This window comes from Camarhynchus parvulus, chromosome 8, assembly GCF_901933205.1.
Source record: "Camarhynchus parvulus chromosome 8, STF_HiC, whole genome shotgun sequence".
NCBI classification, from domain to species: Eukaryota; Metazoa; Chordata; class Aves; order Passeriformes; family Thraupidae; genus Camarhynchus; species Camarhynchus parvulus.
Window position 1 is genome coordinate 9,213,973 of NC_044578.1, and position 23,633 is coordinate 9,237,605.

The 23,633-nt window shown below is 47.8% G+C and overlaps 3 protein-coding genes across 3 annotated transcripts in view; 2 read left to right on the forward strand and 1 right to left on the reverse strand.

Annotated features, from left to right (window-relative positions):
• GPBP1L1 (GC-rich promoter binding protein 1 like 1) overlaps positions 1-6,849 on the forward strand; it is a 31,912-nt gene extending 25,063 nt beyond the window's left edge. Inside the window, exons 8-12 of the mRNA XM_030953211.1 lie at positions 54-194; positions 3,700-3,858; positions 4,590-4,714; positions 5,582-5,684; positions 5,920-6,849. Coding sequence (XP_030809071.1) covers positions 54-194; positions 3,700-3,858; positions 4,590-4,714; positions 5,582-5,684; positions 5,920-6,066 — 675 coding nt within the window. The 3' untranslated portion in view covers positions 6,067-6,849. The remainder of the gene's footprint in view (positions 1-53; positions 195-3,699; positions 3,859-4,589; positions 4,715-5,581; positions 5,685-5,919) is intronic.
• Positions 6,850-8,691: 1,842 nt separating this feature from the next.
• CCDC17 (coiled-coil domain containing 17) lies at positions 8,692-11,158 on the forward strand. Its single transcript, XM_030953554.1, has 7 exons — positions 8,692-8,866; positions 9,105-9,516; positions 9,631-9,739; positions 9,836-9,895; positions 9,979-10,107; positions 10,196-10,290; positions 11,018-11,158. The coding sequence occupies exons 2-7, from the start codon at positions 9,313-9,315 to the stop codon at positions 11,156-11,158; spliced, it is 738 nt and encodes a 245-aa protein (XP_030809414.1). The 5' UTR covers positions 8,692-8,866; positions 9,105-9,312.
• Positions 11,159-12,174: 1,016 nt separating this feature from the next.
• Positions 12,175-23,431, reverse strand: NASP (nuclear autoantigenic sperm protein). Its single transcript, XM_030953148.1, has 15 exons — positions 23,280-23,431; positions 22,490-22,540; positions 21,604-21,714; positions 21,011-21,091; positions 20,746-20,843; positions 19,168-20,022; positions 17,273-17,355; positions 16,318-16,394; positions 16,112-16,185; positions 14,967-15,155; positions 14,579-14,745; positions 14,128-14,181; positions 13,964-14,035; positions 12,925-13,056; positions 12,175-12,424 (listed from the first exon to the last, which is right to left on the reverse strand). Exons 1-15 carry the CDS (start codon positions 23,339-23,341, stop codon positions 12,371-12,373), a joined length of 2,160 nt encoding a protein of 719 aa, XP_030809008.1. The 5' UTR covers positions 23,342-23,431; the 3' UTR covers positions 12,175-12,370.
• Positions 23,432-23,633: the final 202 nt, after the last annotated feature.

Sequence of the window (23,633 nt, forward strand, 5' to 3'; positions counted from 1 at the left end):
CTTCTCATGCCTTACCATTTACTGCCCTATGTTTTGTGTTCTCTTCAATACAGCCAAGCCCATGGAAAGCCAACAGAAGTGAACATAAACCAGGCTCGCTGTCCTCCACCCGTGACTCTGCCTTTACCAGTCCAGTGTCTGTAACCAAACCAGCGGTACTGGCAAGCGGCTCAGTCCTCACCTCTCCCAAAGAGGTAAGGGTTGGGTTTGGGGATAGGCTGGGAGCTTTTGTACCTATCACCTACTAGAGCATAAACTCTAGTTTGTGATAAAGCCCTCTCTGCATGTGGTACGTACCTTTGCACCCTTGAGGGATGACTCACTTGTACATTCTTAGCACATTCTGCCACATCAGTGATACACTAAAAGAAATAAAAATAGGGTTTATCTGTCTGTAAAGCCATTGATGTTTGTTCAACTGTATTAGAATTTCCTTCCAGTAAAAAAAAATGTACTAATGCTTTAAGTGGTGTTATGTAACAAGACGTGTCAGCTTGGTGTTATGGGAGTGCAGATACCAAGCACTGATGTGAATAGGTAGGCAAATTGATTCCCATGATGTTTTTCAGTATAGGAAAGGAAGGGGAAGGAAGGTGATCTGCCTAATTTCCTTTCTCTGGAACAACAGCCCAAGCACTCAGATCTGAGGGGGCTGAAGGAGTTTAACATGTGTACATATGACTTTTCATCTACAGTATCTCTTTTTGGTTTTGACATTGGAAGGAGGTAATCTGCTGAGATGGAAACTGACTTGCTCCTAGTTTTGGTCTGAAGTATAGAGAGAATCTTGAAATACAAATCTCTTAATATTTCAGCAAGAACTGTGACAGAGCGCAAGAAAAAAAAGAATGAAAATAGACTGTGATAAATTCCTGGCCAATGCAGCTGCTCTTTACAGGTTTTGCTTGATGATCTTGGAAGTCTTTTCCAACCTTAATGATTTTGTGATTCTGTAAATGATGATTCACAACATCTGAAATTAGCTTGTTTTAACTGTAGAATTGGGGGATTTTTCTACTTGTGCACTTGTGTTGTTCTGTTATAGGCATTACTTCTAAAATAAGGCCTTGTCATCTTTATGATTCTCTGCTTTGCAGACTTTACTTTGCAGCAACCTGCACTTTTCAGCCTTAGCCAGAGCTGAGTGGAGAAGCAGTCATTAAAGGCAACAGTTAATGCACAGGCACCTGTCACTTTGACAGATAGATCTTACACTCTGTTTCTTTCCCTTACTTTGCTTTTCTCTCTCTTTAGACCAAGTTCTTTGTGCTGCTGACAGCTTACCTTTTGTGTAATGCACAGCACAGTATGGACAGTGTAAATATGTAAACTTCAACAGGCTTTCACCTCAGCAGACAGGAGAGAAGCGTTCACTTTGTATCATACAGGAGTAATGCAAGTGTTTCCTTCACCTGCCCCCAAGAGGGTCTTCTGTGAAACTCCACTCAGTGAAGATCTTGGGTACCAACCTGAGAGCTAAACATAAAGGCCTTAAAAATTACTTCCAACTGAGCTGGACACTTGTAATACATTTTTCTTTTAATCTGTTGGAGATTTAGACTATGAAAACACAGGTCTGTGGCCAGCAGATAGTACTGCAATCCTGGTTGTCCAGGACTACTACACACAGTCTCTGGCTTTTTGTTTCTGAAAGGGAGCTAATGCACCTCCTTCAGAGGTGGTAAAAATAGCACCTTTATTCATAAGAGACCACAGTGTGTTGAAAACTAAAAGGGTGCCAAGTAACACTGGCCCTGTCACCACAAGCCAGTCTAAGACAGCCAAGCTTACAATACAGCCTGAGTTCTTAAAATGAATTCAGGATTACTTTTCTGGAAGAGTACCCATCTTTGTTACATAGACATCAGAACAAATCTGAGGTGATGGGTAGTGCTCTCCTTCATAAAAACCCAAACACCCAAAAAAAAAAAAGGCACCCCCAAAAGACTGAGATACCTTATGTTTCAGTCAAAGGGCTAAGCTTACTTTAGAAGAGATGCCAGTTTACTATTTTAGTGCTAAAGAACAATATTTTGTAAAACATAACCCTTCTACAGAAAGTTATGCATAAAACCAGAATTGAGGTGAAATTAATTCCCTTTCAGAAATCTGTTGTTTCTAAACTTAAGCTGTAACTGTCTTCCTCTGATGTGTAGAAATTAAGTTTTAGTACCTCAGTAGTTTATTAGAGATTAGAACAGCCACTAGCAAAGAGTTCAAGTTGAGTGTTTCAGATTACCAGAAGACATCTAATTTTAGTCTCCTTTGTTCATTGTTACCGTCTGTCACTGCAGTCAAACTAATAGTTACCTTGAGAGCTTAATTTCACTCTTGTGTTGGCTTTTTATCCTGATAGTTGCAGTCACTCATTAGGTCTGTTACAACTACTGATTTGTTTCTTACTGTGTTGAATTAGACAAAATCTGGAAGGTCTGCCTGAGAAATTACTTCCAGGCTGCACTTACTTCCTTGCAGGCATTATTTCACACCAGTGTTTCACATGCAACAGCCATTCGAAATATAAGCAGCAGTTGCTGCCTTGTTTTTGGTCTAGTTCCCTTGATCTTTGCTCAGAGCAGTGAGTGTGATAAAAATTTTTGGCAAAGGAGATTGATTTTGAAGAGCCTGAATTTGCAACCTTCCCCCGCAGCTTAAAAAAAGTGTATAGGGAGAAAAACACTACAAACTTCAGGAAATTTTACTGGTTTAACCTTGATTTTTTAAAAATGAAAGCATGTACATGAAGAAAAAGTAGTTTTGCGTGCAAGATTCCGGTGTCAGTTATCCATAATAATGATTAAATTCCTCATTGTTTTAGAGTAGCCAGGCATGAACTCCAGCAGGAGGTTAAGATACTGGGAACTTTCCCATAACACATTCTTAGATTCCTTTTGTGTACCCAGTCAAAACATGGAACAGATAAAATTGAAAGCTCACCTTGGTTAGCAGTGCTCCTATTGCAGGATCATGGCTAGATACTGCCAGTGGGCCTGGCTCACAGTTTCCAGATTATTAAGAAAGCTTAAACATTGTGGAAGAGCCCAGGAGGTTTCCTTGTGTTCCTGCACTGAGCTGAGCAGGTTTCCCACAGGCTCCAGGGCTGTCCATGTCTGGCTCCACACTGAACCATCTGGGCTGAGTGTACAGAGGCAGCAGCTGGCAGCATTCTCTCCAGGGGAGGATTCCAAGGCTGTGGCTGCCTGTTCTGCACCCGGTTGTGGTTAGTTAAGGATGTGACCACTCCCTGAAAGGAGATTACCTCCCCACAGCTTAATTTCAGGGTAGAGTCTGTCAGGATGACTTAAAACACAAATATGAACCGAGTCTGATCTGCTTCATTTGCTAATTTTTGTAGGGCGGGAATCCTGCATGAAGTTTTTTGCCCTAATAGTCTGTTGTAGGCACCAGCTTGCTCGAGACAGTTACATTACAAAGGAACAAAATAAACATATTCATGGCCATGTGATTTGAGTCCTAGAGGAAGAAAAGAAATTGAGTTGATAATAATAGATGGGAGAAGTGAATGTGCAACACCCATTAGTATTTTGATGGGAATTTGACATTAGGTTGGGGTTTTTTGAGGGGTTAAGAGCCACCCAAGGAACTGATGAGTGTTGGAAAGGTGTAAGCACAGCCACTGAAGAGGCCTCAGGTTTGCAGCAGTGCAGTTTGATGTCTGTGTTCTCCCTCCCTGTGCAGAGTCCTTCCAGCACCACCCCTCCCATCGAGATCTGCTCCTCACGCCTGACGAAGCTGATGCGCCGGACCACTGACAAAAAGAGCGAATTCCTGAAGGCGCTGAAGGATGATAGAAATGGGGAGATAACAGAAAACAGGGAATGTGACAAGCTGGATGATGTAAGATCACTGTCCTTGCTGTGTATACAATCATTACTGTTGAAGGAGTTGGGGCTGAAAAAGCCCTGAGCAGTGTATGTAATTCAGGCTCTGGAAAAGGAAGGGAATGACTCCCACTGCTCTGGCACATGTGCCAGTGGAAATAGTGCACAGCAGTGATGGAGAGAGATGTGTAGCACAGTGAAATGCAAGTGGATAAGTAATAAATGAGGTGGAAGGGAAGGTCACAGACATTGAAGGTAATCTAGATTTTTTGCAAGGATTCTCTAAGGAGAAGAACAGTATCGTATTTTAACATCTCAAGTTGCTTTCCACATTCCCTGTCAAACTGCATTCAGAGAAAAGCAGAATTTTGTCTTGTGAAAGGTGCAGGAATGTGGCTCAAGTTTCAGAGGCTCAGACCAGACCCCCAAATGTATAAATCTGTGCCTTAATGTGTATGTAATGTGTGTCCTTAGGAGCATTTAATTCTCATTTTTATTGCTGTCACTCTGAGCTGCTGCTGATGGCTTTGCAATGCCAACACTCACTCCCTTGGCACAGCAGCACAGGCCACCAAATGTCCTTCGTCCTGTGTTGTCCTGTCACAGCCAGGTACATGTTGCTGCAGCTTCTGTGAAAAACATTGGCTCAAGGTGAAAGGCTTGGCTGAACTTTCAAAGGCAGAAGCTTAAACTTGGAACTGTGCATGGTCTGTGCAAGCACACTTTGATGGTTTTATTTTTCTTTAGATGGAGAGCAACAGCACACCAGAACCAAAGGAAAACTGGGAAGAGAACTGCCATCAGAATGGCCTTTCTCTCCCTTTGCCGGAGGAGGGGGAAAACCTCTCCCATTCATTGGAAGCAGAACACAGGTGAGTAAATGGCAGAATAAAGTGTCTGGAGTAAAGGAGGGTGAATCCTTGGGCTGTGTGGGGAGAAGGAAACAATTTTGAAGAAAACTCTATTTTTGGGATGCAGCAGTAGCTGTGTTTCTATGGGGAAGGAAGTGTGTGGGCTTTGTGACTAGTACTGGACTGGGTGGGGTCTTATTGAAAGTAAAACAAGACACCAATGACAGATGAGCCAAGGCTTTACCAAGGTCTGTAATTAAATTCCAGTGCTTCTTTAATGCCACATCCCCATATGTTAATGCTGCCTAGAGATATGTATCTGCCCACAGTGGGAGTCAGCATGAACCAAGGGTGGTTCTGGTTAATGTGCAAGCAGGTGTCCTAAATGTAATGATTTGAAGACACACACCACATTTTGTTTGCACTTAGAATACTCCTGTGCTCCTTTACATGCTGTAAAAGTGGAGAAGAGTTAGGAAAATATTTACCTGGTATCTCAGGCTGTATCTCACGTCAGTGAGTAAGCAGTGTGAGCATCTGGTGCAAACAGATAGTAAGGTTCAGGAGATTCTGAGCTGTGATACTGGCTTGGTTGCCTCATGTCCTTCTCCAGTGTCCTTGAGTTAGAATTTCAAATCCCTGTCTTCCACCAGGCTGGTTATGTACCCATTGTACAAGGGCTGCTGATGGTTAAATATTTGTAAAAGACATTGAAAAATGGTGGGTAAACACGAAGGATTGTTGAAGTGGTCTGTGATAGAGAAGATTCCCTGGTGAATTTGGAGTTATTTACTACGAAACCTTGCTTTTCGTGGACAAAGTGTTCCTTCCTTTGCCATTGTTCCCTTGCTTTAGTTCCCATGCCCCTTTTATTTTCTCCACAATCAGGTTATTGAAAGAAATGGGATGGCAGGAATATCCTGAAAATGATGAAAACTACCTTCCCCTCACGGAGGATGAGCTCAAAGAGTTCCAGATTAAATCAGAGCAGGTATGTTTACAGCTCTTGCTACTTGTGACTGATCTTCTTCCTCTCCTTTCTCAAGGGCTTGTTCTTATGTTCAGAAGGACCAAGCATTTAAGGGAGAATGTAGTAGAATGGATGATTCTGCATTATCCATGTGTGCATACACAATTAAATGTGGCATTCATGTCCACCACTGAGGGTTGGTGACAGTTACTCTCCACACTTCTGCTCATTTTAAAACTTACTTTCATTCCTACAGCGAAGAAGAAACGGATTTGGGAAGAATGGATTTCTTCAGGGCCGCGGCTCCAGCCTGTTGTTCCACTGGGGAAGCACTTTTAAGACAAAGATTGAGGACTCAGACACAGAAACAAGTAGCAGTGAAACATCAGATGACGATGCCTGAAACTGGGCACAATAAAATTAAAATAAATAAAACCAACCCAATAAACTCAGTTCATAGTTCAACACGTGTTTGGGGTTGTATAAACTAAACAGAGTTTATTCTGTCTCCAGTCTGTTCAGTTTTTTCTTTTGTTGTTGATACTTCATGCACAAGGGAAATAATTGTATCCCAAAGAAGAGAGAAATTGGCTTCTTTAGCTTTTTCTTTTGGTTTTGCCCTAATGCTTACTAGAAGTTTGTGCAGCTAGCAAATTTTGACAAAAATCCCTTGTGGGGCAGTGCACAAGTTCAGTCGTGTGAGCAGGACACAAGTGGCTGACTGATCCCTGCAACAACAAGCTTCTAACAGTGCCGCCGCATTGCCCAGCGCGCGGTAACGGTGTGCTAAAACAATCATTGTCGATGACAAAATGGCTTTTGAAGTTCTAATTATGTTAAATTAATGCTAATAACATGAATATTTTATTTTATTTTATTTTTTTTGGCGGCTCGGGGAGCTTCATCACTTAACCAGGCGTTTGTGGTTTTTTTTTTTTTTTTTTTTGGGTACAGCTGTAAAATATTTGGATATAGGAATTGTTTGTGTTCTTCTTCTTGCAGCCTTGATATTCAGGGTGGATTGTAAAATATAAATTTTTTGTGAGATTTCAAAGATTAAGATTATTTTGATAACATTATTTACAGATTTTAAAAAGTGACTATCACATTGAGTCTGTATGAGGGGGAAAAACTACTGCATCAAAAATAACTAACTTGGAATAAATATTTTGCATCAGTTTGCCAATTCTAATTGTCTTTCTTATGTAAGAGAAGCTTTCCTCTAAGGGACCTGCAACTTTGGGGGTTCAGTAGCACTGGGGATAAACAGTTTCTTCTCCCGCTCTATTTTTCCACTTGGCAAACATTGCTGTAGTGCTCAGACTGCAGGAGCTGAACTCTTCCTTTAAGAAGGGAGAGGGAGAACAATGCTGAGATGACAGTCCATGTTTGGGGATTTTTTTTAAAGAAAATAATTCAAAATTATCTTCTACTAAAGCAGTTTGCTTTTTTTTCCGCTTCATACAAAATGGTGAAGCTCGACCGGTCGGTGTCACTTGTTCCTAGTGCAATGCTGCTGTTTATGTTCACAACGTGGCAAGGGAATGTCTGAATCCAAAGCTGTTTTCATTGAAATCTTTTTTAAAAATTCATGAAAACATTTCTATTAGATTAAAAAGAATTTTACAAACAACTCAGTTGTGGCCTAAGCTATTTTAGTGTCTGGTGTAAGTTCAGCTTGTGCACAAATGTTTTGGATTGGAAAGTGCTCCGGGGTTGTTTGCAGGGGGGTTGGACAGAGTCACACAAAACCTGGTCTTGCTGACCTGAGGAGGTTTGTCCCAAGGTTGTGCCTGTGTGTTCTTAATCCATTCCTGCCCAGGCAGAGAGGACAGAGGTGTAAGAAAATGATAATGTTTAGTCCTGAATCTTTGCATCTGGATTCAATGCACGCTCAGCATTATCGGGTGCTACCTGTGCTTCCAGCTCCTGCTGGCTCTGCAGTGAACTCCAGAGAGGGGCAGTGGGGCATTTCTTCATCCCTGTGCTCTGGAAACCAGGGTCCAGGGGCTGAGGCAGCCTGGGAGTATTTGGGAGGTGCTGGGGCTCCTGTACGACTTTGCACAAACCATCTTGTTCTTTCTGAATATTCAACCACTGCATTTGTCTGGAAGAGCCTATCCATTTTTTTAAAGTTTAACTTCCTATATCCATTTAAACCAAGTTATGCAGATCTGTGTGCACTGATCTCAAGAAATGGGGTAAATTTAAAAACCCCTTCACGTGAGATCCATGCTGACATCCGCTTGGACTGGGGGAATTTGATTGCTGAGCACTCTGGAGTGGAACCAGCCTGCCCTGTGTGTGCCAGGAGCTCCTTGTGCTTCATCCGACCCTCCTGTGAGCTGTGCTGGGTTTAAACATCAATGAAACGTTGGAAGTGGCTGTGTCAGGACAAGTCCCCATCCATCAAATGGCAGCTTTTTCCTGAGCAAATAATTAGTACTACTGGCAGTGAGGTGAGCAGAAAAGCTTGTAGGGACTTGCCAGGCAGAGCTGAGGTGGGTGCAAGGATGGAATGCAGGGGGCTTTTTTGGGAAAAAGAGCAGGGCCTGGACACCTGTGGCAAGAAAGGGCAGAAGGAGCTATTTCACCTCTGTGTGGAGGTTCCCCTTAGCTTAAAGTCTGCCAAATGGGAGCTGCTGCAAGGTGGGCAAGGGGCACTCCTGAACAGCCCCAAGGTAAGCATGGCTGTCAGCGAGCGCTTTGTAACCTCAGAGGGACACGGGGCAGTGGGGCCTCCCTCATCCTGTTTTCTGTGGATTGCTCTGGTGGCTCAGCGACATTTTTCCAGTGCCCGTAGTAAACAGTGGGAATGTCCTGGGCTGGGGGCGGGGCCGTCCCTGCCCAGCCCAGCGTCCAGCATAGCAACAGTGGCTTCAAACACTGCTTCCACCGCCACCAGCAGGTCTGTGCACACTTCCAGCCTGTCCCGGGGTACCAGCCCCGCGGGGGACCACCTCTGCCTGTCAGGGTGGCCCCCTCGTGTGACTCCACCCGCTCTACTTTCCAGGCTGTTGGACATGGGGACCTTCCTCTGCCCCCGCTGCCGCTTGGCGTTCAGATCCCGACCGTTGCTGCGGGTGCACATGGAGAAGCTGTGCCTCGGGCCCACTGCACCCAGCAGCTCCTGCCTCCATGGGGGGGATCCTCTGCCTGTGGAGGGAGCACAGGGCACGGCAAGGAAAACACAGGACATGTCGGTAGTGTAGAGCCGGATCTGGCGTAGAATGGGGATGGGGACAGGTGCTGGGCTGGAAAACTGGGTTATCACACCCAGGATCCGGCTTGGTCTGAGCAGGGTAAGCCTCCATCTTCCCATGCCTGCACCACACAGGCAGCCCTTGGTGCTTATTTTGCTAAAACCAGAAAAGTATATTATTATGGGGGGATTGGGGGAGGGTGGGAGCGTCACCCTTTTCTTCCTTTTGTGTCTGCGAGGTCGGAGCATCCCAAAATACGGACAACGCTGAGCCATGCCCTCACTTTGTGCCTCGTGGGGTCCCACCAGCTGTGCTGGGACAGCAGGGACCAGGGCGGGCACGGGAAGCTCCCCTGGGGGATGTGCTGACCCCCCGTGAGAGGGCCCTGCTCCGCACGGCCAACCCCCCGTCTAGGAGGCTGCCAGTGGAGGTACGGTGAATCCCGAATGCCAGGGCGGGCATCAGCAGCCCCAGGGCTGGGGGCCAGCCCCTCCTTCCCGGTGAACGCCGTGTGCCGCAGGGAGAGCCCTCCCGGCAGCCGCTCCCACTGCAGGGACAGCGGCAGCCGCCGCAGGAGCTGCTGGAAGCCCACGAACGCCAGGTGGCCGAGATCCGGGCCAGGACCCGGCAGCTGGAGCGGCAGAGAGAGGGTAGGCCCCAGCAATGGTTTTGGGAGGATGGGGAGGCACGTATGGGATGCAGTAACCCCGAGAGTGGGGCTGTGGGGGCCGTGCTGAGCCCCCCGGCCCCTCACGGTCCTTCAGGGCTGTGCCGGCGGCTGGCGACACTGGGGGCCAGGGCTGAGCAGGGGGAGCCCGAGCCGAGCCAAGGCCCGCGGGACCAGGCTGGACAGGTCCGAACAGCACCCCACAGGTGAGCCCTGGCCTGAGGGGTCACAGCAGAGCCCTGGCCCTGCGGGGTGCTCTCCATCGAGGCTCCCTCACCCCCAGTTGCCTGTCTCCTCCCCAGGGCTACCCTCCACCTCGACACCCTCCTGCCACCCGCAGGGCCGCTCACAGCTGAGGCCAGGTGAGGTCTGTGGGCCATGGCGGCTCCCAGCAGAGCACCCGGCTGGCTGAGCCCGGGCAGTGGCTGATCCGGGGCTCCGGCAGGGCACTGCGAGTGTCCTACCTGCGCCGGGGGACGAGACCCGACCATCCTGGACCAGCTTCTCCACCTCCAGCTCGAGGCCACGGTGCTGGAGAAAGGAACGGCGAGGCTGCACAGGGGCAGGCAGATGGGTAAGTGCCATCACCAGGCCCAGGCCTGTCCCCGCTCAGGGACCGTGGCCCCAGGCAGTAGCTGAGGCACCCCTGGCTGTGCCAGCAGAGACCCCCGGCACTGGCACTCACGGTCTGGATGCAGCGCTGCTGGCTGTGGAGCTGGAGAATCGGCGTCTGGAAGACGAACTGTTGGCCCTGAAGGTCAGAAGGGAGAGGAGAGCAGATGCTGGTAGGTGATGGGTTCCCCATCTGCACCCCACAGCCTCTGGCTGCCTCTGTGGTTGCAGCATCAGAGCTCTGGGCTGGAGATGGCTCCTGGAAATATTGGCAGGTGGAGGGGGGCTGCAGCTTGGGGTGGACTCTCTGCAGTGAGCAGGGAGAGTCCCGGTCCCCTGGGGCCCTAACACAGGCCTGGTGAGGTGCCAGGAAAATGGCTGCTGTAAACGCCACGGTGCCCAAATCCTGTTGGCCAGGCTCACGGGCAGCCCAGCGGCACACGCAGGAACTGGCTCGGCTCCAGGCAGAGGTGGGAATGCTGCGATGCCACACAGAGCAAACAAGGCCATGGCTGCACCCCTCTGTCTTCCCACACCCTATAGGCCCCCCACTGCCACCAGCCCTTGCTGTGCCAGAACTTTTCATGGTAAGAGCCTCAGCACAGGGTGACTTCTAGCTCTCCAAGAAGGGGAGAGGGGAGTTGGGATTGGGTTCCCATCTGGGACAGGATGATGGGTATGGAGGTACAAGCTTGGGGACATGTAGGAACAGCTCCCTTTGCTGCACTGGGGCAGGAGGCGAGTCCCCACCAGTGCTGGACCAGGGGTGTGATTTGCTCTGCACACCCAATCCCACATGTGAGAGGATGGGCAGGCAGCTCCCCCACTGCCAGGACCCTCCTCCCCCTGACATCACTTTTTTCCTTTCCCAGGAGCCCCCCGGGCCAACAGTGGGGCCTGGCAGACCCACAGCCCATGTGCCCCCCAGACTGCCCCTCACCCCCTTTGTGACCCTGGAGGACCCTCCTCCTGCTCAGGAGCCCCCAGCACAAGACAGGGCTCCCCAAAGGTGAGCCAGGAATAGACCATGGCCCCACTGTACTGCCCTGCCACCCCCTCCACCAGCAAACCGGGGCTTCAGTAACTGTTAACTGTGATGAAGGCAAGATCTGTGTTCCAGCTGCAGAGATTGGTTCAGAGACCAGTTGTGCAGCTGGTACCAGGATCCCACAGTGCTGGGGTGGGTGAAAGTGTACGGGATCACTGCTGGGACCAAAAAGCTCTGGGCATTTCAGCAGGAAAAGGACAGGCAAGCCCCCAAGCCAGCAGCAAACACACAGCACAGCCTCCACCTCAGGACAGAGCCCACAGTCAGAAGAGTGGTTCAACCACTCCTGCTCACAATGGTGGTTTGGGGACAGAGGGCACAGAGGGGCACAATAAATTCCCTGCCCTCAGGCACATCCCCACATCCAGCCCTCTGTAGGGAAAGCTTAACCCAGGGCATGCACAGCTCAGCCCTGGGAACCAGCACAAAAGCCACAGCCAGCTTTACCAAGTGTCAGAGGCCCTGTGCTACATGTTTAATAAAAGGCTTCAGCTCATTGCTTTTCACTTCTTGGCCTTTTTTTATGCACACACAACCCAGGGCTGGGTCCCAGCCGCACCTGAGCACTCAAGCTGTCTCAGGGGACAGCCCTGCCCCTGTCTCCAACCATCAGCACCTGCTCCTGCACTCCCTCCTGGGTGCAAAGTGGAGGTTGAGCAGAGATAAAAATACACAGCAACAAAGCTCTTTCTTTATCAGCCTTCCCCACCATCTTTAGGCTGCTCAGAGCTGAGGGAGGCACTATCAGAGGTTCAGCCTCAGAATGAACAAAACACAGCCCCAGCTGTGACAAGGCCCCAGCAGAAGAAAAAAAGGTCAGATCCCTGGACAAGACAGTGATGACAAGATGACAAGACAGGCAATGCTCTCCTTCCCTGCAGCACCCAGCCCTGCCTGGCCCATCCGACCGTCTGCTCCCAAGGAGGTAATGTGGATGGAAATGCTGAAATTACAGGGAGCATGAGCCCAGCAGTGGGCCCGGACTGAGACCTGCAGCCCAGAGGGACAGCCAGGAGCAGAGGTGGAACCTGTCACAAGGAGGAAGGTCAAAATAGGGACTATTTGCTTACAATCTTTATTGAAGTCATACAAAAGTTGCCAAAAAGTGAAAAAATACACTATATACAAAACCATTTTCCTTGTAAGGAGAGGAGTGTCCAAGGTTAAAGAATCATCATCATACTGTGCTTTCAACTGCAGCCCCTGATTCTGCTTGTGGCCTTTTCTCTGTCTAAAAGAGAAGATAAGGGTTTGTTTTTAAAAGACAAGACACAGTCTTACAGCACCAGCTCATGCAGCAGCCCAAGGGTTCTGTAATTTGAAGACTTAACTATGTGAACTTTGCCAGTCTCCAGAGCCCAACACTACCCCTAAAGCATTGATAGTAACAAGCACAGCCCAGGGGTAAGTAATAAAACCCAGGATCATGAAAAATTGGGGGAAGACCCTCTGCTGAAGTTGAACCCAACAAAAACCACCCAGAACCTGTCTCTGTCCCACCCCACAGGTGACAAGGCTCCATGGCTGGGTCTGTCCAGCCCACACAAGGTCAGCACCACAGCACAACATGCATCCTGCCCACTAGGAATAGTCTTCGTCTCATCTGGGAAACCTTGTGAAGGACAGCAGGCAATAAAACCAGGACATCTACCAGGCACAGAACCATCCCTGAACAGAGAGGGGGAAAATAAAATAAAAAGCACAGCCCAGACTCCTGGCTCAGCTGCCCACCTCCTCTTCCATTTTTTCTGCAACCTCATTTCCACGGGGCACAGAGTCCCCACCGCCACCATTGACAGCTGGTTCTGGTTTAGATTTCTTGGCTTCATTGTCTCCCTGATGAGTCTCCTCTTCTGGTTTCCTCTGAAGACAAAATTGTTTATAATGTCCACTAAGTACAAATCAAAGTTTAAATCTTTTTGAGAAATTTAGCATTAGATGTCACTGCACATCATCTACCCAACCTCTGTTTGCCAGACTCAGGACAGACTCCCCAGTGTTGGGGTTTAACCAGAGCTTTGAGACCACAGGGACACTTTGGGTGCCAGGATCTCCAGAGCTGAGTTATCTTTAGTTACAGTCTGGTAAAGAAAGGTGCAACCACTGAGCCTGTAACTGTTCCAGGGTAGACTTAGGGCATCTACAACGTTTGAAATCACCTAAAGCAGCTCCAAATCACTCCAGGCACACCTGAACTGACAGCCCAATGGAACAGAAGCAACATAAAACTGAGAGTATCCCCTATAAGATCTTAGTTTTTATCAGCAAACACTTCTAGAGAACACATAACACTTAAAGGAATCAAGTTCTCAATATCTGATCTCTTAAAGAGGCAGTTTATAATTACCACCAGTGTGGCTTTACTATTTGTTAGAAGTCCAAGTTCCTATTTCCTTTTGGAAAGAAAGGAACTCAGCCCAGCCTGGTTGCCTGCCTTGTCCTTGGGATCTGCAGGTGACCCTGCTCCTCTCAGCAGAGGAAACTCTTGATCAGGGAACACCTGCAGAAGCCACACAGCTGGGTCAGATTTACATCAGTGTGCATCAGGCAGGGTGCTGAACCTCCAAGAATGGTCTTTTGGAGGCCACGTGGTTCCCAGACTGATTGGTTCCCAGTGGAAAGGAGTTTCATACACTACTGGTTTTACTTCTGGAGTGTTTTCCCATTATACAGCTAAGTAAAGAAAACATACTTTTAAAACTAATCCTATTACACAGAGCAAGCCAGTGGTACTTCAACAAACTGCTTAACAAGTAATTTCTGGACTCACCTTTTTCCTGACTAGATGAGAGATGTCTGTTACACACTGAGATGCACCATCAGCTCCTTTCCTTACTGGAATCTGTTACAAGACAGACACTGACACATGAGCAAAGACAACCAGTAATCCTTAGAGCAGATGAGAATTAACAAGTTAATTTTAGATTAACTTACTGTGGACACAGAACCACTGTCTTCACTTTGTGCAAAGCCAGATGTAGTTCCAACCTTAAGAAAAGAGGAAAAACAGACTGTGGCAGACAATACATGTGAACTTAGTGAGATACAGAAAGCCCAAGTCCTTCCCATCCCAACACTGGATTCTGCACTTCTGAACAGGACAGATGCAATGTGCGCTCCACATGTGCCTGACCCATCACTTCCAGCCCTGATACATGAAAAGCCACAAAAGCCTATCAAATTCCTGTTTAGTTTGGAACAATTAGTATCAGGGCTCCTAGTAAATATCCTCTTTAGACATCAGCTGTTTTAGTTTCCTTCTCACAACCACAGCCTGATAACACCTGTGAGGAACCACCAGTTCCTGGTAAGCCTGAGCTCCTCCCATTACTGATTTATTCTACGTTCCACTGGAAGAAGGGTTGGGTCAAAAGGAAACACTCACCAGAGTTGCTTTCAGTCCTAGCTCAGCTACTTTTGCACTCTTCTGTGACTCCTTTGAGTCTTCTATCTTCTCTTTAATTTCAGGAAGCAGTCCCTTCAGTTCTTCTATCTCCTTCTCATCCTCAGGGGACCCAGTGTCTGCCGCCTTTATTCGCTCAGTCAGTATTGCTGGGATGAAACAGTTATCAGGGCAAAACACCTTGAGACAAAGTAACTGTCCAGTGACCAACATCCAGAGGAAACTATCTGCTAACAAACAGTTTTACCAATTCTGCCCCTGGAGTAGTCTCACCCCTTTCAGATAAAACATGACACAGCAGACAATGAGCACACCCCACTACTTTGCCTTGTGAAAACTCACTAGGCAGCAGCTTCAGAATTCCACGTACCCAGTCTCTTGTCTATCACCTCCATGGACTTCCCGAACTGCAGCACGGCCTCGTCGAAGTCACTGTTGTAGTGGTAGGCCAGGGCGAGCTGGTAGTGGCTCTCGGCCAGCAGCCGGTCATGAGCCTCCAGGTACTTCTGCTGCAGGGCCAGGCAGGCCTGGAACTCCTCTATGGCCTGTGTGTAGTTTTCTACAGGAGAAAGCCCCAAGGTCTTTACAAACCTCAGCAATTATCCACAGCAGCACCATGTAATCCCTGGTTTGGTTATCTGGTGTTTTGTTACACATTATACAGACTGCAAACAGAACCACCACTGAATACAGCAGTGCTGGGCTGCTTTGAGACCATCAGGTGACAACTCTGCCTCCCCTGAGAGACTGTCTAGGCCAGCTCCTCTGGTTCTCTCACGAGTGCTTTGTCTAATTTCAGCCCAGAAAACTGAGCAGCCAAGTCAAAGCAGGCACCAAATCCTCCTGCTTTACCTTCTACCAAGAACTGAACGCAACTGGTCCCAACTGCAACACGGATCTGGAGCTAAGGACAGTGCCACCTTCCTGCCAAGCTATCCCAAAATGTGCTCCAGTGACATAAGACACAACCATTGTTCTGTAGCCCTGGCCCAGGAACCCGTTGGGTTATTTCCAATGCCTGCCCCAGAGAAAGTGTACATTTGGATTTAACAAGATTAGAATACATTTTTAAATGAAAGGCAAGTGAGTCATTACACGGGTTTGTAATGGGGTTTGCCTCCCACTCCTTTTTTTCTGCTGTGTAACACAAGAGCCTTTCTTGACTGTAACCTAGGATTTGGGAAGGTCTGAGAGAGTCAACTATTTTTCATGACAATTTCAGCAAGTCTCTTAAGTTCATAAGCAAGGTCTGGTCACTTCAGAAAGCAGAACACAAGGCTGGTAACACACTGCTTCTTACTCAAACTTTTTTTCCACTGCTCTGCAAAAGCACAGACTATCCTATTTAAGGTACCAACCATTACTTCCAAAGCTTCTCACATGGCTGCAAACTATCATGATCTAATTTGTTCTCATCCTGACAGCCTTAACTCACATCTGCTCATTTTAAAGTACAAAACCCAGTGACAGAAAGTAGAACCAAACACTTTGCACATGAGAATTAACATTACTTACCAGATTCAATGCTAACTTCTCCTAACTTCAGATGAGCTTGAGCTGCGTGGAGCTGAGCTTCTTTTGTTTCTTGTCTACAGCCAGAAGAAAAAAAACAGTTTTAAAATCCTGATCAGAGCATGCCACGTTCTCTAACTGGCTATGCCACCATCCAATTTACACTGAGTTTCTGTGGCATATACCCAAATTAGAACTTTAGTCTTTACCTTTTGTAAATGACTTTTGCTAACTCCAGCATGTCCCAGGCTAGCTCAAGATTGCCAATTTCATCCTCCTCACTTTCCTGTAAAGACCAGAAGTGCATGACAGATTAAGTGACTTGGTCATAGATCGCATCAAACACCACCCTTAAATTCCCAACCAGTGTTATCAAGGAATCCATTTCTGCAAGAGGTGAACATTTCACCACTGGAAGAAAAAAAAGAAAAAATAGGCAGAAGAGGTTATTGCATCAACCAAGACTTTGCCTGGAGTAAAAATGTTTCAATGGAATATGAACTTACATTGTTCTGTGATATGCTTTAATTTTTTCCCAGAAATAACAGGGCACCAAGCACCAGTATTACCCCAAGATCTTGGTTAAGGTTGTCTTTAGATAAACCAAATAAAGTTCATGATCCAGCTTTTTTTAATGAGCCTTTGAGCTTTGTTAGAATAGTCTGAGAAAGGGACAGACAGTTATCTTGAATGCTTAGTGCCACTCTATGAGGCTGCAGATTTTTCCAGGTGTTTTGACTACTATTTCAATGTACATCTCAGGTTTGAGGAGCACCACACTTCTCAAACAATTCCCATCCTAATCACAGCTTACTGGACAAGCAGACAATTAACTGTTCCAAATCATTCCAGTGACAGGCTGGAACAGCTCTCCCTGCCTGCCCCTGCACCACCAGGCCAAGTCAGCTCAGCACACCACAGGCATTTGTGCCAGAGCAGCTGAACAAACCCAAGTCTACAGACACAGCTGAGCAAGATGCTACAATGCAGACAAGGCCTAACACTGGCCATTCCTAAGCCATATTGGCTTTCAGAAGTATTTTCCTACACAGAACACATTGCTAAATGAAACACAAGTGAGCTTTTAGAAGGGCATAAACATCGTATTTAGGCCTAATACTGCATCTTTCCATGAGCACTGGTGTCAGACCTCAGCAACCTCACCTTGTCTTCCACTGTCAATTCATTCTCTTTATCATCATCAGCTTTATCATTTTCTTTATCTTCCTCTTCAGATTCTTCTGTTTCTAGAAGGCAAGTAGATGCATGAGGATACTTCTGGTTACTGTGCTTGCTCAACATGGAGTCAGGCAGAGTGTGTTATATCCAACCCTTATCCTTCCAGTGAAAGGTTAGAGGTGTGATGTAAGAAGAGCAGATACATTAAAGTCTCGGCATCAGCAGCCATCTTGCTGAAATCATTCAGCATTGTAGACTAAAGTAGTCCATAAGTTCAACTTCTTACTATCAACAACAGAAACTTATATAGAATTCAGTTCTCACCGATCTGTTGTCAGCTCTCACTGAAGCCACAAGATTTTGAGCAGCCCTAGAGGCACTGGCCAGCTGCTAAACTTCATGCTACAGAAAGTGTTTTCAGCAAGATAGCTGCCAAGCTGAACACAAATTAGTCTGTTTCTCAGTTTATGATCCTTATGTCAAGCATTTAAGTGTCAATGTTAATGAACCTCCTCTTGTGTAGTACTAATTTAACTTTTGACACTGTGCAGAAGCATTACATTATCTGTTCCACCAGGAGAAGACATTTTGGGAAAATGTGCAGTAAAGGAATATGGCTAATAACTTCAGAGCACTGGCTGGTCTGCAGGCTGAAGTCACACAATCCTGTGTCCCAACCTCTGGCTATTCCAGAACACAAGCTTGATTGGGGTGGGACTAGAGAGCCTGTGAACTCACTGGTCTGACTCCCAGCACACACCCACCACTGAGAGGGCCAAACCTGTGAACATGAAGACACTTGTACAAAGGTAAACAGAAGAGATGTCAGGATGCTAAGATTTAAGTAGTGGGAGGAGTTTGGAATGACTCAGCACCAAGCCAGGATGTTCCAGAGGGTCCTCACATTGCCAGACTTGGAGCAAAGAGCAGCAGTACGTGTGCATAAGCAGCCTCTCAGCATTGAGGGTGAGGAGCAGGTAACTACTCCTAGTTTATTTTCAGTCATCCTCTCTCCACACAGACACCCTGTTAGGCCACTGCTCCACCACTGAGTGTTCACTATGCTTAGCAGAACAAATCCTTCCAGGCTCCAGAACTGTTTAATCTGAACATTTGCCACTCCTGAAGTAAGGCACTGCCTGTGAAGATGAGTTAAGCTGACAAGCGAAGCTGCAATTACAGTTCATCAATTAACTTGTGCAATAGAAGGCACAGGCCCCAGTAAGGCCACAAAGTACTGCTGCAGCAAAGGGTGCAAGTCTTGCTGCAACAGAGCCTGGGAAACAGCTATAATAATGCAGGGAAGCAGAAGGGCAGAAGCCGGGCAGCCAGAAGACTGTACTAGAGCAGCAATAAGCCTTCAGCAATCAAGTTTAGAATTTCCAACTAAATTTTTACTAGCAATGACCATCGGAAAAACTCAATTGAAGAGTTCCTCTCCTCCAAGAGAAGTAAATTTATGTGTTCGGCTGTTCTTGTTTTTTCACCACCATTTTAAAATAAAACACAGCTATAACCAGAGGCAATTTGTGCTTTGCAGTTATGTGAAGGTTAGTGCAATACACCCAGATGCATGCAAGTGAACATCCATTCAGTATTCTCCACCAGCCTAGCCATTACTTACACATTTCACAGGGCTGTCAGTTTGCTTTCAAGTAAGACTTGCTTTGCAGTTAGTTAAGCGTTAGTCTAGAGAAACTGAGACTATTCACTATTCCTTGAAACTTTACTTGTATGTAAAGTCCTTCAAGAGCCCCTTTACTGTGCCTTTTCCTTATTCTAAGGCCAACAGAAAATTCTGAATGGAACACTTTTTACCCATTGTTAGCCAAATCCATCAAGTCATCCACCCACAAGTACTTTTCACCTCTCAGTGTTACCTTCTCCCTCTTCCATCAGGTCATTTTTCTCTTCTTTTTCTACCTTAGCACCTTCACCCTCTTCCATCAGGTCACCTTTCTTTTCCTCTTTCTCTACCTTATCAGCAACTTCAGCCTTTTCTTTCATGTCATTAGGTGGCTCTTTGCCCTCTGCGGGCACAGGTTCCTTTGAGGACTTTGTCTCTTTCGATTCACCTGGTTTCTCTTCTGTTACTGTCTCTACTGGCTCACGTTTCTCTTCTGTCTTCTTCTGTTCAGCCACCTCTGCATCCCCTTCTGCAGTTTCTTTCTGTTCCACAGCAGCTGCTGCTTGTGCTTCTGCCTTCTCTTCCACAGCTGTCTCTGCCTGCCCTTCTACAGCCTCTCCCTTCTCCACAGCTGGCTCTTTTTCTGTTGCTTCTGCTGCCTGTTCTCCCGTCTCTCCCTTCTCTTCCACAGCCACTTCTCCTGCTTCAGCCTCTTCCCCAGCTGCCTCTGCCTCTTTGTCTGACACTTCTGTCGTTCTCTCCTCCTCAGCTGCCTTCTCTACCTTGTCCTCAGGCACTGTCTTCTGCTCTTTTTCTATCTCCTTCGCTTCCACAGCTGCCTCCTCTTTCACAGGCACCTGCTTCTTCTGCTCTTCTGAAGTTTCTTCTTTTCCCACAGAAATCTCAGTCTTCTCTTCAGCCTCTTTGGCCTTTGCATCCTTATCAGCAGCTGCTTCTTTGGGTTCTTCTTTAATCTCATTCATTTCAACATCCTCTTCTTTGACTTCCTTCTCAGAGAGTACTGCAGACTCTTCCGTGGACTTTTTGGCCTCTTCCTTTTCCCCCATGGCGTTATAAACCTGTTCTCTCAACTCCTCCCTTGTTTCTTCTACATGATTGAGGAAGCATAAACATTTCTTCGAGTTTAGTGATAAAGACATTAACGGGCACTGACAACACCACCCTCAAGACCCTCCAGTGTGTTGGTTTGTTACCAAGTTGGATGACACTCCTAAAAGCTTCATTTTCCAAGTACAAGGAATTAGGAGACAACCAACATAGCTGCTTGATCTAAGCAAGTCCCTTCCCCAGACTGCAGCATTGCAAGCGGCCGCTAAAGCAGTGTGCGGTTGTGCAGCGATTTTAGTCACAGCTAAGCGAGAGGTGCCAGTGCTTTAACAGTCTGGATGGACAGGAATTCCTGTATCCTCTCCAGCTGCAAGCAGCATAAAATAGCCACTGCTCTTGGGACTTTGTACAGACTCTGACCTCTGGGACTACACACACTGTACTGCTACAAGGTTACAAAGCAGTTGGAGTCAGCGGTGAAGCTTAAGAAAGCGAGTTTGAATGCAGTGTTCAGGACACAGACACCCAGTGACCCTTTACATATGCTTTCAGTGACCAGCTCCTTGCAGATGTTTTACATATTTTGCTCATCTTTAAGCAAGACTACATAAAAAAACCAAACAGAAACAGAATCCATTCAGACTGCCAAGAGTTTCAGTAGAATGATTCAGGCTACCCAAGATACCAATGGACTAAACTTGGATCATTCCAACAAGAAAACACAGCCTGGAGCCTCCATGGCAGGGCAGGCAGCTTTACATACCATCAGCAGCTGGCAGTGCAGAGTCTTCTTCTGCTTTTTCTCCTTCCTCTTCCACCTGCACCCCTTCTAAGGCATTTCCCAGCACACCATTTTCCATTCTAAAGGGAACAGCAGTTTGTTATCCCTTGGATATTTAATACCGTTATTTCAACTGCACAAGCTGCAACACCCCAGCCCATCCCACCCAGGGCAATTCTGTCCATAAAGGAGTGAAATCCTGTCACACCAGACACATTATTCACCAAATGACAATTTGTCAGCATACCTTGCCAACTCCAGGAGAGATTTTCCATAATAAAAAAAAGCTTCTGCACACTCATCCGCTGTCTCACCGTACTTTTTACCCCTACAAATAAATAAAGAATTATTTGCCTGTGCCTACTATAGATTTGAATATGTGAACTTCAACATTAAATATTCCTAGACAAAAGGATCACTTTCTTGGCTCATTTCCCATTGCTTTAAGCAAATATTGAATGCTTCTCTCAGTTACATATGGCTCTCAAATACCCAACTGAGGAAATTAATCTGTAACCCAAAAAGTATCATTCAGAGAGACTGATCAAGACCAGCGAACAAGTCACTAGAGAAGACACCTGCATAATAAACTATCAAATCCCCTTCCCTCCTTAGGGAACTCTGCTGGCAATGCCTATCACAAAAGTCATCTAAAGTGCACACCAACTACAGCATTGTCCAACTCCTGGGTGACTTTAAATAGTTTGTCCCCTCCACAGTTGCATTATAAATGATAAATATGTTAGGTAAGAATCCCAATCTTTTTTACATAATCCACATCACAACAACCAAGCTGAAGCCCAAGCCCAGCAAAAACACACAGAACATTCCACTACTCACAGTAAGCTTGCAGCTTCCTGGAATGCATTCACAGCAGCTGGAATATTTCCCATTACCAAGTGCTTCTGTCCCAAACCCAATAGTTTCTTTGATTCTCCGTCCACATCCATACTGAGGAAGGGGGAATAAATCGAATAGAGGATTCTGTTATTTTTCACAGTAATTTCAGCTTTCAAATCTTAGTCTGCTTTATAGAATAGTGAGTTGCATACATCACAGTGGTTGGAACTACCAGGGTAGGTGGGATTTGTTTGGTTTGTGTGTGTAAATCTGAACAACGGATAGTTCCAATAACCAAGGGAAGACAGGCAAATTTATCTAATCACTGCAACAAGTATCAGAATCTGCTGTAACAAAGGCTGCTAAAAAATATACTTTTGGAGTTACACACCAACACACCACGGAGCACCAGTGCTCCAGACTCCAATGCTAAATCAAGAAGAATAAACTCAAGCTAAAACTTTTCACAGTACAGCATGGTGCATCTGAGAATGACAGATGCAAGTGTCAGTTTCAATTCAGTGCATCTTGCACAGCTTCGTTTCCAGAAGGTCCAGCCCAACATCTCAGACTGGGACAAGAGGAGCTGCCCACAGAGGAATACAATCTATCACATGGCAGCCGCATACTTGTGCCTCTCCAGCACTAATTAAAAACCCAAAAGCTTCAAGAACAGCTGGTATTTTTGTATGTATCAGTCCCTGAAAAGGCCTTGTGCAGTAGGTGTGTGCAAACCACTGGTGAGCACAAGTTTTCAGCACCTACATCACACATAGGAGTTCAACTCCAAGTCTAAGAAGCGATATGAAGGGTGACCTCTGCGTTTCACACAGTAACTCCAGGATCTTGTGTTATTTCATATCGACAGTTCCAGCTCCCATCTCACCTGTCTGTCTTGTCTGTGGATGTGGAAGGAGCTGCCAGTTCCTCTTCCATCCTACAAAGAGAAAATCGAATGTTCTTTTTATTCACGTTCAGAACCAGCCACCCATTTCACGGCACCAACTGAGCTCTCAGGGGTGCGAAAGAAGCACCAGAGCCTGGATCAGAGGTGCCCATCCACCCGGAGCGGGCTCAGGCCCCTCGGTTTGGTGTTGATGGTTCGAGGGGAGGCTGCGAGGGGCTCTGTCAGCCGCTGCCCGGCGCTCCCGCGCAGACAATGGGGCCTTTCCCGCCTTCCGCCGGCCCCGCCCCCCGCCCTTGGCGCCAAATCCCGGCGGCGGCTCCTCACGGGCCGCCGGTCACGTGACACCGCCCCCCCCAAACCCGCCCCACGGCGTCGGCTGCCCCCAACAAAGATGGCGGCGGCCGCGCAGCGGTCACGTGGTGGTTCCGCGCGAGCCGCGCGGGCCCAGCTGGCGCCGGAGGAGCGGGGCGGCGGCACGTACCACCGCCGGCGGGGGGGGGGGACGGCGGAGGCAGGTACCACAAACGGCGAGGGGGGGACGGGGACGCAAGTACCACAGCCGGCGAGGAGGAAAGGGGGGCAGGAGGGGGTGCAGCTTCGCCAGCCCGACCAGCACTCCCGGCCCTCCCCCTGAGGAAATCCGGCCCACCGCCCCCCTTACCCCCCATCCCCTCCGGTACCCTGCGGCCCGAAGGCGCCCCCGTCTCCCCTGATGCCCCCCGGCCCCGACACGCACACACCGTAACCGGGGCAGCCCGCGCGGCCCTACCTAGTCTGGGAGGCCGGCGCGGGCTCAACGCAGGGGGGAGCGGCGATGGCCGAGGATTGCATAGAAGCTGCTGGAGAGAGGGGCGGCGGCGGCAGAGTGCAGCCCCCTGCCCCTCCGGCTGGCTATATACCCCCGAGGACACGCCCCGGCCCGCCTGGCGGCGCGCGCGCGCCGCAGGGGGACTACCGCTCCCGGCACGCTGCGCGCCCGCCCCGCCGCGGGACGCCGGGGGCGCCGCCGCGCGGGGCGCGCTGGGAAGTGTAGTGCCGGAGAGGGAGGCGGGGTCCCGCGGGGCATGCCGGGAGGTGTAGTCCCGCTCCCTCAGGAGCGGCTGTGGGACCCCCTCAGCCCCAG

Bases quoted from the DNA above. Each gene is read 5' to 3' on its own strand.
- CCDC17 (XM_030953554.1), top strand. From the start codon at position 9,313: ATGCCAGGGCGGGCATCAGCAGCCCCAGGGCTGGGGGCCAGCCCCTCC. The intron at 9,517-9,630 runs GTAGGCCCCAGC...ACGGTCCTTCAG, and splicing joins GCTGGAGCGGCAGAGAGAGG to GGCTGTGCCGGCGGCTGGCG. The intron at 9,896-9,978 runs GTGAGGTCTGTG...GGGCTCCGGCAG, and splicing joins CCGCTCACAGCTGAGGCCAG to GGCACTGCGAGTGTCCTACC.
- NASP (XM_030953148.1), bottom strand. From the start codon at position 23,341: ATGCAATCCTCGGCCATCGCCGCTCCCCCCTGCGTTGAGCCCGCGCCG. The intron at 21,715-22,489 runs GTGAGATGGGAG...CCCCTTCCTCAG, and splicing joins TCCACAGACAAGACAGACAG to TATGGATGTGGACGGAGAAT. The intron at 12,425-12,924 runs GTGGGCAGCTGA...CTTCTCTTTTAG, and splicing joins CAGAAAAAATGGAAGAGGAG to ACAGAGAAAAGGCCACAAGC.